This window comes from Pan troglodytes, chromosome 1 (genome assembly GCF_028858775.2).
Source record: "Pan troglodytes isolate AG18354 chromosome 1, NHGRI_mPanTro3-v2.0_pri, whole genome shotgun sequence".
Classification (NCBI taxonomy): domain Eukaryota; kingdom Metazoa; phylum Chordata; class Mammalia; order Primates; family Hominidae; genus Pan; species Pan troglodytes.
The window spans coordinates 205,546,182-205,559,430 of record NC_072398.2 but is presented as its reverse complement, the minus strand read 5'-3'; the positions used below and the strand labels follow the sequence as shown (position 1 = coordinate 205,559,430).

Genomic DNA, 13,249 nt, shown 5'->3' with positions numbered 1-13,249 from the left:
ACAGCACTGGTGCTAGACAGAGAGGGGGCAATATCCCAGATCTTCTGGAACCTGTCCTTGAGGGGTCCATTCCCTCTATGACCCAGAAGTGATCCAGCCACCATCCCAATACCTGAACAGTGTGATGACCACCTTCCCAGGAGGGAACTGGCTCAGGAAGCCGTCCAGCAGAATTGCCCACTGCACACCAAGCGCCAGCATGAAGAGGCTGAAGGCCACACTGCTCCAGCTGTGTCTCCGGAAACTCGAGGTAAGGAAGCCAAAGCCAATGGCCGCCATCACGGTCAGATCTTGGCCAACTGCTTGGTGGGGAGATGGCGAGAAGGAGGAGGGGGAAGCAGACGAGATTTAGGGTGGTGTGAAATTAGAGTCTTACAAAACGGCAGCTCGAAGGGACATGCGAGATCATTTACAAGTATTTGGTCAAGTTACTTTGCCTCTTTGAGCCTCAATGTTCTCAACTGAATAATGGGGATAACATAACATGCCGTGTGGGGATAAGGTAAGGATTAGAGGAGCTAAAGCTAATTAAGCACTTAGGGCAGGGCCTGGCCCATAATGAGTGCTCAGTAAATGTGGCAATTATTCTATTATTAAACCTGATAATAAGAACAAGTGTAAAGCACACGTGCTTGACGCACATGGACACTCAGTAAAGGTCATTGCTGCTGTTATTGCATATGAGGGCCAACCCCCTGACTGGGCACATGAGAAAATAAAGCCACAGAAGCCAAGTGACTTGGCCCAGGACGCACAGAAAAGAGAGGGCAGAGATAGGCCCAGTGCTCTTGTTGTTGGGAACCACATAATCTTCACAGCAAACCTCCCTCCCTTTGCCACCTGCTGCGAGTGACCTGGTGAGCTGGCTGGCAGAAAACATCAGGGCCACCTGGGTAGCCCTCACCTTTCCCAGTCTCAGACCCTGAGCAGAGGCTGCTGTGGCAGGTGAGTGGAAGAGACGCACCTGAGGGCAGGGAGGGGCCCAGCAAAGCGGAGGGTGAGCACTTTGGTTTAATTCCAGTTTTGGAAAAGGGTTAGCAGCTTGAGCTCCAGAACGAGACAAACTTGGGTTCAAATCAGGACTCTGGCACCCTCTAACTGTGTGGTCTTGATCTAGTTACTTAACATCTCTGAGCTTTATAACAGCCTACATTTCCTAAGCATTTACCATGTGCCTACGCTGTTTTAATCACTTTACATAGACTATCTTGTTTCATTCTCACAACCACACTTTGACGTGGGTGCTGTTACTGTCACCATTTTACAGATATGAAAACCAAGGCACAGAGGAGTTACATAACTTGCCCCGCTGGGTAGAGCTAAGATTTTTTTTTTAATTTTGAGATAGAGTTTCACTCATCACCCAGGCTGGAGTACAGTGGCAAGATCTCGGCTCACTGCAACCTCTGCCTCCTGGGTTCAAATGATTCTCCTGCCTCAGCCTCCCAAGTAGCTTGGATTACAGGTGCCCGCCACCGTGCCCGGATAATTTTTGTATTTTTATTAGAGAAGGGGTTTCACTATGTTGGCCAAGCTGGTCTCGAACTCCTGACCTCAATTGATCTGCCCACCTCGGTTTCCCAAAGTGATGGGATTACAGACATGAGCCACAGGGCCTGGCCTACAGCCAAGATTTACACCTAGATAATCTGCTGGAGCCTGTGCCTTAGACTACCACACCATCTGCCCTCCCTCTTCTTGTTCCTGTCTGTTAAATAGGGGAAATGACCATACTCCTTCATTAGGTTGCCAGAATCAAATGGTATATGTAATGCACATAATTGCTCCAAACTCTAAAAGCTATTTTATCAATAATCGCCAACTGTTTTCGCACATGAATAAATGACTGGAGAGAGAGAGATCTTGAAGAATTTTTTTTCCGTCATTAATATTGTCTCTAAGTTTGGGAGATGTTTTACTTTTTTAGTTTTAGTGTTTAAATTTTCTGCAACCAGCATGTAGACAATTTTTTTTTTTTTCGAGACAGAGTCTCTCTGTTGCCCAGGTTGGAGTGCAGTGGTGCGATCTCGGCTAGCTGCAACCTCCGCCTCCCGGGTTCAAGTGATTCTTGTGCTTCAGCCTCCTGTGCTTCAGTGGGAACCACAGGCGCGCGCCACCATGCCTGGCTAATTTTTGGCCAAGCTGGTCTCGAACTCCTGACCTCATGTAATCCACCCACCTCCGTCTCCCAAAGTGCTGGGATTACAGGCATGAGCCATTGTGCCCAGCCTAGACAATGTTTTTCAAAAAGGTGGAAGGGGAAGCATAGGTTTTGAGTTCACATAGCTCTGTTCGATCCCAGCTCTATCATTTCTTATTAGATTAAAGCTCACTAAATTGCCACCAGTTGACTCTTTTGGACATATAAAAATACCAATTTAGGAGGCTGAGGTGGGCAGATCATGAGGTCAGCAGTTCGAGACTAGCCTGGCCAACATGGTGAAACCCCGTCTCTACTAAAATTACAAAAAAATTAGCTGGATGTGGTGGCGGGCACCTGTAATCCCAGCTACTCGGGAGGCTGAGGCAGGAGAATCGCTTGAACCCGGGAGGCGGAGGTTGCAGTCAGCTGAGACCGCACCACTGCACTCCAGCCTGGGCGACACAGTGAGACTCCGTCTCAAAATAAATAAATAAATAAAATGAAATATCAATTTATGTGTTTCAACTTCATAGCCCTGTGGTCTTATAAGTTGCTTACTTTCCTTATCAACTGAATAAGGGTAATTAGAGCCACCTGAGAGGTTTCTGGGAAATCTGAAGGAAATAATGTTTAGTACAGTGCCTGGCACATGGAGAACGCTCAATAAATAGTGGCTGTTCATCAACATCATCATGACAATCACAGCAATAGGAACTCACCTGCCACTGGTCTCCAGCCCTGGCTTTGATAACAATGAAAAGCTCTCATTACTGGAACTCTCCAAAGTCTCAGAAAAAGTCTTTGATTTATAAAGTACATTTAAATTCACTTCCATTGAAACATACACATACCCAGGGTCGGCCAGAGAGGACAAGGGAGGACACTGACATTTCCAAATCAACCTGACACCACCAGGATATAGGAGGCCCCCAAGGACCTCCACGGGACCTGGGGATTTGGGGCGTAGGTAAGAAGTGGGCATTAGGAAGGATTCAACTCTTTGCACTTCTGACAGCAAGGAGGGAGATGCAGGGAATGTTTCTGTCTCCTGCTTGCATCCTTAGGAATGGGGGTGTGTGGCCAGGGGACATTTTCTACAGGGCTTCCTCTTAGGATTACTCAAATTCCCTCAGGAGCCAAGCAGGAAATATGTATATGAAGGTGCAGTGCACATGTGGGAGCAGTGAGGCTTGTGTTCAGTTGGAGACTGCATGCCCCACTTAAGATATGCAAATCCAACCTTTTATTAAACACGATTGTTAAAGTGCATCTGCCATTTTGTAGCAATGCTATATGCATAGGGTCCAGACTTATTGAAGATTCCATGAGTAGAGCAATTCTTCCATTTTCCTCTCATTTTACAGAAGGGGACCAGAGAGAGCCTGTGAGGGGCGCCCATGACCGGGCCCAGAGGAGAATTGTACATTCTAAGGAAGACCTTCAGGAAAAGTTTATGAAAGCCCCACAACTTGGAGAAAGAAAATCTAACCTGGTAGTTCAGCAGTGAACTAACTACCAGGCCCCAAACATGCCGGCAGCAGAGCCCAGCTCTGAATGCCTGGAACTGTGTCCTTGCACAGGCTAGGCTGTCTCTAGCTCTTTTTTCTCTCACCTCACTAAGCGATCTTAGGCAAGTCCATTACCCTCTTTAGGCCTCAGTTTCCCTGCCTGTAACACATAGGAGTCGGACTTGATACTCTCTAAGGCTTTTACAGCTCTGGAATATTCCAAAGAAGTTAGTGGAAGATGGGGAGAGGAGAGTTGCCTGGATAAGGGCAGAGTTGGGGCCCTAAAGATGAGGAAGTCAGACCAGGTGTGGTGGCTCACACCTGTAATCCCAGCACAATCCCAGCACTTTGGGAGGCCAAGGAGGGAGGATTGCTTGAGCTGAGGAGTTCAAGACCAGCCTAGGCAACATAGCAAGACATTGTCTCTACAAAAAATACAAAATTAGTTGGGCGTGGTGGCGAGTGCCTGTAGTCCCAGCTACTCAGGAGGCTGAGGTGGGAGGATGGCTTGTGCCTAGAAGGTTAAGGCTGCAGTGAGCCGCGATCACACCACTACACTCCAGCAGCCTGGGCGACGGAGGGAGACTCTGTTTACAAAAAATACAAATAAAATAAAAAAAAAAGGCTGGGCACAGTGGCTTATGCTGTAATCGTAGCACTTTGGGAGGCTGAGGTGGGCAGATCACTTGAAGTCAGGAGTTTGAGACCAGCCTGGCCAACATGGTGAAACCCCGTCTCTACTAAAAATACAAAAATTAGCCTGGCATGGTGGCGCATGCCTGTAATCCCAGCTACTCAGGAGGCTGAGGCAGGAGAATCGCTTGAACCCAGAAGGTTGCAGTGAGCCGAGATCGCACCACTGTACTCCAGCCTGGATGACAGAGTGAGACTCCGGCTCAAAAAAAAAAAAAAGAGAGATAAGGAAGTCAGAGGATCCTGGGTGGGGGCTTTATCGGGCACAGCTGCTGCCCCTGATCCCGATTCCCTGATTCCAGGTATATGCGCTCAGGGCCTTCCTCCCCAAGGCTCTACACTGTCCCTGAGAGAGGAATTGTGCCTCAGCCAACAAGATGAAATTAGGGCAGCAGTTTCCGTGAGCTGTTGACAGAGCTCATGCACCCCAAACTGGTCAGGAAATAACATTTGATTTCAGGCTTCTCCTCCCCCTGCCCCCTAATCCTCCCACCTCTCCTGGGCTCCAGGCCCAATTCCACCCGTCCATTATCTGGGCTCCCGCTTCAGGGCTGGGTCCCAGCTTGGAGCATCCTCACTGGTATCAGCCTCCACCTCTCACAGTCTGCTCTGCACTCACATCAGCTGCTGGTTTGATAAGCTGATGGGCTCTAAGGTGTTCAGGGGTGATAAGAAGTGGATGTGCTACCCGGGCGCCCATGCCTGGGCCCAGAGGGGAATTGTACATTCTACGGAAAGCCTTCAGGAAAAGTTTATGAAAGCCTCATGACTTGCAGAAAGAAGTCTAACCTGGTAGTTCAGCAGCGAGAGATAAGGCAATACTCACCATCGTTGTAACAGCAGGCACACAGATAGACAGTACCCCACGTTCCAGGCACTGTTCTACGTGCCTTACAGACTTAGCCCACAACAGCCTCAGGTAGGAGGTACGATTTATTATCCCCATTTTAGAGATGAGAAAAGGGAGGCACAGAGAGGTGCTATAACTAGTCCAAGTCACAGAGCTAGTAAATGGTAGCAGGAGGATTCAAACCCTACCTACCTAGGTTTAACCATTATGCCATCCTGCCTTTCTATACAGCATACATAGCGTAACGGTGATGAACAGTGTGGGTCTCTGAATCAGGCTGTCAGTGTTCAGAGCCTGGCTCTTCCTCTGTGTCCCAGCTTCCTGAGCTGTAAAATTGAGATGAAACAATGCCACCTGCTCAGAGGATTGCCATGAGCATTGAGCTCGCTGGCTCATGCAAGTCACTTCGCCCAGCATTGGGTACGTAGTGAGTGTTAGTAACTGTTACCCCGTGCCGGCCGCTGATTAGCGGTGTGACTTTAGGCAACACTGCTCTCCCCCAGGCCTGTTGCAAAGAGACCACTTGCAAAGAGTTCGTTTGGATAACAGCACTTTGGCCTTCTGAGTCCATCCCCATGGGCAGCTGCTTCCTCCGGTCAGCTGCCTCTGTGATTCTGGATCTGTGCCCCCTCCCACTCTTGCCCCTCCCTCTGGCCCGCAGAAACTTCAGCACCAACAGCTCTGAAGGCAGACCCAGCTTCCCTCCCCCAGGCTCTAGGGTTGACCTCCACACTGTGCTCCCACTGCTGCCTGGGAAGACCACTGCATCCTCACGCTGCCGCCACCTCCTCGCCCACAGTCTCTACTCTACCGGCGACTCTCACCCCTCCAGCAGCCTGGGAAGAAAAACAGAGATTTCCCAAAGGGGCAGACCAAAGCTGCAGTGTGGAAGGTGCCAGGGTTTGGAGTGTTTACATGTCACTGGGAAAACTCCTCTGTCTTCTAGTAGCCCCTCTGTCTGCCTTTGAGGAGTATGGGGTGGGGATGGGGGACTGAGTGGTATCCACAGCACAGGACCCAGGATAGTCTCCCAGTTTGGTAGCCTTAGGGAAGCTCTGCCTGGTAGGCGATTGTTACAGTAATGGCCCCCAGTGAATCACCAACTGCCAAACATGTGAATGAGGTCATCTGAGGCCATCCCACCCCAAACTGCAGATGCATGAATGACCCTGGGTGAAACTAACAGAAGAACTGTCCAGCTGAACCCAGCCCAGTTGTTGCACCACAGAATCATGATCATGAGTAAATTAAAAGGTTGCTATTTTAAGCCACTAAGTTTGGGGTGGCTGTTATGCAGCAATAGGTAATTGATACTCTCTGCTTCCCCTAAGCATATCATAGGCCCCTTAACTCCAAGCCCAGAATGAACATATCATTGTTCATTCATCCTCACAACCTGTCCCTCCCCTTCTGTCTCTCATCTCAGGAACTGGCACCTCTCTATGCCAAATCATACATCTGCAGCCAGCCTTAACTCCCCACTCTTTTCATCAAGTACAGCTGACTTTATCTCCTAAATATCTCTAGAATCTCCTCCACTGCCCCTGCCCATCTGGTCTCATCACAGGTCATCCAGACCAGTAGTCATTACAGCAAAGAACACACACCCCAGAAAATGCTCAATACAATCACCAGGGTAGCTGGAAGAAAACAAGCAATTCTAGTTTTATTTATTTTTATTTAAAAAATTAAGAAATTAAAGGTTTGGGGCCAGGCGCGGTGGCTCACGCCTGTAATCCCAGCACTTTGGGAGGGCGAGGCGGGTGCATCACCTGAGGTTGGGAGTTCGAGACCAGCCTGACCAACATGGAGAAACCCCGTCTCTACTAAAAATACAAAATTAGCCGGGCGTGGTGGCGCATGCCTGTAATCCCAGCTACTCGGGAGGCTGAGGCAGGAGAATTACTTGAACCTGGGAGGCGGAGGTTGCGGTAAGCCAAGATCGCACCACTGCACTCCCCTGGGCAATAAGAGCAAAACTCTGTCTCAAAAAAAAAGCTTTTGATAATAAAAGCTAATACTCTTTATGTGTGTCAATTCATTTATCCTTTCAACAACTTAATGAAACAAGTGCTATCATCCTCTGACAGAAGTTGAAACAGAGACAGAAAGAGGTTGACTAATCTGCCCAAGGTCTCTAAGATACAGAGGCAAGATTTGAATCAGTCTAGCTCCAGGAATTCTCGAACCTTCATGCACAGAAGAATCACCCAGAGGGCTTGTGAAAACACAGACTGCTGGGCCCCAGGCCCAGAGCTTCTGATCAGTAGGTCTGGCCTAGGGCCTGAGAATCTGCATTTCTACTAAATTTCCGGGAGATGCTGAGGCAGCAGGTCTGGGGACCACACTTTGAGAAATATGGATCTAGGCTATTCTATCTCTAAAGGTACTTTGTGAAGTTTTCAATTCTGCAAATATTTAATATTCAGATTCACCCAGAAGCCACCCCTCACTTGCTCAGGATGTCATACAGCCTTGAGTCTCCTAGCTTTGGAAGGTGCCCTAAGGGAATATTGGTCCAATGAGAAGGATTTGATATGCATTTCTCTATATTCTTCATGTTGCAACTAATGGCAGCGTTTTATGTTTTATTTATTTCTATTTTCATTTTTTTTTTGAGATGGAGTCTCGCTCTGTTGCCCAGGCTGGAGTGCAGTGGCGTAATCTCAGCTCACTGAAAGCTCTGCCTCCTGGATTCACGCCATTCTCCTGCCTCAGCCTCCCAAGTAGCTGGGACTACAGGTACCCGCCACCACACCCGGCTAATTTTTTTGTATTTTTAGTAGAGATGGGGTTTCATCGTGTTAGCCAGGATGGTCTCCATCTCCAGACCTCGTGATCTGCCTGCCTTGGCCTCCCAAAGTGCTGGGATTACAGGCGTGAGCCACTGTGCCCAGCCTTTATGTTGTATTTATATTTTTAAATTTGTTATTACAGCCTCGCTTCACCTCAAATATTTTTATTTTTTTTGAGACAAGGTCTTGCTCTGTCACCCATGCTGGAGTGAAGTGGTACAATCCCGTCCCACTGCAGCCTCAAGCTCCCAGGCTCAAGCAAGCCTCTCACCTCAGCCTACTGAGTAGCTGGGACTACAGGCATGTGCCACCACACTGGGTTAAATTTTAAAGTTTTGTTTTGTTTTTTAGAGATCGGGGAGGGGGTGTCTCCCTATGTTTCCTAGGCTGGTCTTGAACTCCTTGGTTTAAGCGATCCTCCCCACTTGGCCTCCCTAAATGCTCAGCCAGGGTGTTTTTTTTTTTTAAATTAACTATTACAGAACTTTTAAAGCATATACGAAAACAGAGAGAACAGCACAATGACCCTATGTGCCCATCTCCAAACTCTGATGATTGTCACATGAGACCAATCTTGTTTCTATAATCCTTCTCTACTTTTTCTTTTTTCTGGCATAAAAGCAAACCCCAGATATCATGCCATTTCAATGTGCCTCTCTAACAGATGGAGCCTTAAAAAACAAAAACAAAAAAAACCCACCATGCTTTTATCATACCTAACAAAATTAACAATAATTCTTGTATATCATAAGATATTCATGCTATATTCAGATTTCCTGATTGTCTCAAAATGTCTTTTTAGAATTGGCAGGTTTGAATAATCTATTATAGTTTACCAGGACTGAATTCAATTAAGTGGATTGACAGATTAAGTTACCTAAGTTTAACTCAACAAACTTTCACAAAATGAAGTAATGGCTTAACCAACTCGTGCAGAAAAACACAGATTGGAAGCATAGAAATAATGGCAGTCAAGTGAATGAAAGGGAAAAGGCAGAGTGAAACTTCTCCTCGAACAAGCTGTCAGTCACATTCGAGATTTAAAAAATGTTGATCTAATCAGATCTGACAAGTCAATCAACACAATTTCAAATTATCAAGAAGACTCTGAGGAGTGAATTTTCATCCACTATCGTCAACTGTAGCAATGGACCCTGCCTGGAGATTGACACCATTATGATTAGTAATTTGAAAATATTATATATTTCATTTTTATCTCTTTCAATTTCCCTAATTTGTTTGTATTTATTATAACATACAAAATATATTAATGTAGTAATACTTAAAGTGTAACATATAACCATGGTACATGCTCAAAAAATGGTGTGTACACCATCAGAACGTTGAAGCCCTTGGGTCAATACTACACTACAGCCTCCACACTGGTCTTGTGTCTCAAGCCATGCCCCTTCCCCTGTGCCCAACACCAGCCCTGGCATGGCTTCCTCCATGACCCAAACCCAAACTTGTTGCGCTCCTGTTTACTATTCGGACCGCAGACTGAAGCCAAACTCCGTATGCAGCCCAGTGAGTCTGCCACCCGCTGCTTCCCTCTTTATTTTTATTTATTACTATTATTTTTTTCAGACAGAGTCCCACTCTGTCACCCAGGGTGGAGTGCAGTGGCGTATTCTCAGCTCAGCAACCTCTGCCTCCTGGGTTCAAGCAATTCTCCTCCCTCAGCTTCCCAAGCAGCAGGGACTACAGGCACGTGCCACCACATCCGGCTAATTTTTGTATTTTTAGTAGAGACAGGGTTTCACCATGTTGGCCAGGCTGGTCTCGAACTGCTGACCTCAGGTGATCTGCCTGCCTTGCTCTCCCAAAGTGTTTGGGATTACAGGCATGAGCCACCACGCCCAGTCCCTGCTCTCCTCTTTGTTTTTTTGTTGTTGTTGTTGTTTTTGTTGTTTGGTTTTTTGAGATGAAGTCTCACTCTGACGCCCAGGCTGGAGTGTAATGGCCTCCCAAGTAGCTGGGATTATAGACGTGTGCCACCACACCCAGCCAGTTTTTATAATTTTAGTAGAGATGGGGTTTTGCCATGTTGGCCAGGCTGGTCTCGAACTCCTAACCTCAGGTGATTCTCCAGCCTTGGCCTCCCAAAGTGCTGGGATTACAGGCGTGAGCCACCTCGCCCGGCCCTTGTTTCCCCTTTTAGGCTCCAGGGCAATGCAATGTTAAGCCCAGGCTCAGTCTGCTCTAGTGTGTGCACACGCAACGGCACCCACTGTGCCCTCACTTGGATGACCCTCCTTTGTCCCACAGGTAATTCCTACTGAGCCTTCAAGACCTGGCTGGGCAGTCACCTCCCTCCAGAAGCCTCCCCTGACACCATCGTCTCCCCTGCCTGGGTTGTGGACCCTCCTCTGAGCTTCCGTATAAAGTGAGTTTCTGAGGACATTTTGTACCTACGTTAGTAGCACGGTGCAGGGGTAAAGAACATGGATCCTAGAGTCAATCTACGGGGTTGGAATAGTGGCTGCTACACCTACTGGGTTATATGACAAATGACTCAACCCCACTGTAAAATGGGGCCATGATGCATAATGGTTAAGTGTAAGGAAACTAAATCCAGGGTGGCTAAATTTAAATATGCGGTGCTATTGCTAGCTGAGCGACCTTGGGCAAATTACTCAACATCCATATGCCTAGTTTCCTCATATGAAAACCAAAGATCATAATAGTACCGACCTCATTCGGTTGTTGTGAGGGTTCAATGTAAAGCATGTAGAATAGTGCCTGGTACATAGTAAGAGCTCACAAATATCAGCTCTAATCATCATGTGTCTGGATCCCACATTGGATGTCATACATGGTTGAATGAATGGAATGCATTGAATTGTATTGGATTGAAATGAATTAAAGTAAATTGAAATGAATTAAAATTGTGCCAGCTCTTGTTTGTCTGTCACTGAAGGCTCCTCTCTGGGCCAGCCCCTTAAATGGTATAAGGGCTTCCCTCCCTAAGTCGTACTTGTCACTGCCATGGCCCCCAGGATGACTTCTCTTTGCTTCCAGTTAACTAGCCGTTCACATCAACCTAGGAACAAGCAAGCACTCAACCAGGCTCAAGCTTCAACTTTGTCTCAGGGACATTCTTCAAGGAGGCCCTGTCTATTATCAACAACCTATCAGCCCACTGAGATGCCTGAAACTCATTTCAATATTTTTAAAAAAGCAAAGTCACACCATTGTGGACATCTGTCTTATTTACAGTCGTCTCATCACAGTCTGGGAATATTTTTAGCTGAATATAAAATAACCATCATCCTACCCTCCCCTTCAGCCATACCTTCTGGTTCTGGATTTACAGACACCATGCAGATTTCCCAGCCCCTAAGTGAGAAGAAAGATGGGGTCGGTGGGGGTGGGGGTGGGGGGTAGCAACAGGCTGAAGCTTCCAAAAGAAAACTAGTATAGATATGAGCAAGAGAGCTGGGCACAGTGCTTCACGCCTGTAATTCCAGCACTTTGGGAGACTGAGGCTGGAGGATCACTTGTGTCCAGGAGTTTGAGACCAGTCTGGGAAACACAGGGAGACCCACATCTCTACCAAAAAAAAAAAAAATTAGCCAGGCATGGTGGTGCCCTCCTGTGGTCCCAGCTTCTTGGGAGGCTGAGGCGGGAAGATTGCTTGAGACTAGGAGGTCAAGGCTGCAGTGAACCATGATCATGCCACTGCACTTCAGCCTGGGCAACAGAGTGAGACCCTGTCTCAAAAAGAAAGAAGAAATGAGCGAGAGGCCACAAAAAGGAAACAAAAACCAAAAACCCAACACCGTGAAATTGCTTGCATAAGATAGCTGCACTTGTATCCCCTAAATCTATAAAAATAAAAAAATTCCTTGCCATTAAGGAGAGAGAAGGGGAAGCAGAGAAGCAGAGAATTATGAAGACCATTTGGCCTAGGGAATTTGAGGAACACCAAAGAGGACGCCTCTCACTGCGCTGAAAAATCAAGGCAGGCTTCACAGAAGAGGGCATGCCCAGGCTGCTTCTGAAGGAAAGCTTACATTGTTGGCTGAATTTCAGTGCAATCTACGGAAGAAGATGGGGGAATCTTTTTCCTTGGGATTTTGTAGAAAGGAACATCTGTGCCCCTGGAGAACCATAGGCCTCCCCTGCCCCTGCCCCTGCTATTTGCTCCTGTGACCACTTTTCCAATGAACTCTCACCTTGATAGGACGCCACGAGCCCCTTTTGATCCTCTAAGGAAGCATCGTACTGGGTAAAAAAATAGAAGAGGAGAATGAGAGCTGCTTCCAGTGTTAGGGCGCAGAGGGGCAGGCAGCGCCGGACAGACCGCGGGTACTTAGAGCTCATCCTGTGTCCGTCTCTGTGCAGGGGTTCCACCAGCACCAGGCATCACCCCTCTCTCCAACACCTACTTGAGGGCTTGAGGGAGCGATAGGGGAGACACCCGCCAAAGGCCTTATCTCAGGCTGCAAGGCTGGTTGTGCTGGCCTGTCTATGGAGTTAACACGGAAGCAGAGGGACTATGATAGGGAGGGGAGGAAATGTATGTTTTCCAATATTGTCATTCATTCAACAAGTTGCTGTGTTCCTGTTACAGGTTCCTGCTGTGCTCAGTTTGAAAGAGGGCATTCTATGCCTTTGACACCCAAACATAATCCTTCTTTACTCTGTACTTCAGTCATCTTCAGCATATCCTTGTAAGAAAAGCAAGGAACGGATCAATACTCCTATTTTATGAATAAGGAAACTGAAGCTCAGAAGAGGCTTTCGTTTTAAAACCTTACTACATGCCAGAGAGGGCACCCAGTGAGCTCTTAACAACAATGTATTGAATGAGAATGAATGAAAGCAAAGAATGGAGCTGAGCCCTGGGGAGGATACAGATAGGACCCACGTAGAATTGACTCCTCATAGTTACACAGTTGAAATTACTTACATTTGAACTTGTATTTAAATCTCTGTGTTTCTAAGCATTTTAAGGGGGGGTGGCAGAAGAGAAAGGAGATGTGGGTTTGGCTCTAGTAAAAACCTGGAGGGGATCCTGATCCAGCCTTAGGGTGCAGTTGCTCTACCTCTGGTCACCTCCTCACAGGGCAGCCCAGGACTCTGCCTGGGGCACTACAGTGCATTTGAGGAAGGCCACCAGCCTCAGCATCCCCATCCCTCAGTACTGGACAGTCCAGTCCCCTGGCATGAGCTTTAGGGGGCTTGGGACTTGGCTCTAACCCTGCAGCCAGCTTCCCCTGTGCTCCCATCCATGTGCCTGGCAGAAGGTCTGGTA

The 13,249-nt window shown here is 47.5% G+C and overlaps 1 protein-coding gene across 7 annotated transcripts in view; it reads right to left on the bottom strand.

Moving 5' to 3' along the window:
* The window catches only part of LOC112209443 (RH-like protein IIR), a 57,206-nt gene extending 44,749 nt beyond the window's left edge, over nt 1–12,457 (bottom strand). For 2 of the 7 annotated variants that reach the window (XR_008538419.2, XM_054663933.2), the window contains exons 1-2: nt 12,168–12,453; nt 113–299 (exon numbers count right to left, since the gene is read on the bottom strand). Coding sequence is in view for 6 of the 7 variants with exons in the window: in XM_054663933.2 (XP_054519908.1) it covers nt 113–299; nt 12,168–12,315 (335 nt within the window). In the remaining variant the exon portion in view is untranslated. Of the gene's footprint in view, nt 1–112; nt 300–2,862; nt 4,110–12,167 lie in introns of those variants that run through there. The other 5 variants (XM_054663922.2, XM_054663938.2, XM_054663955.2 and 2 more) reach the window with 4 other exon arrangements.
* Between the last annotated feature and the right edge of the window lie 792 nt (nt 12,458–13,249).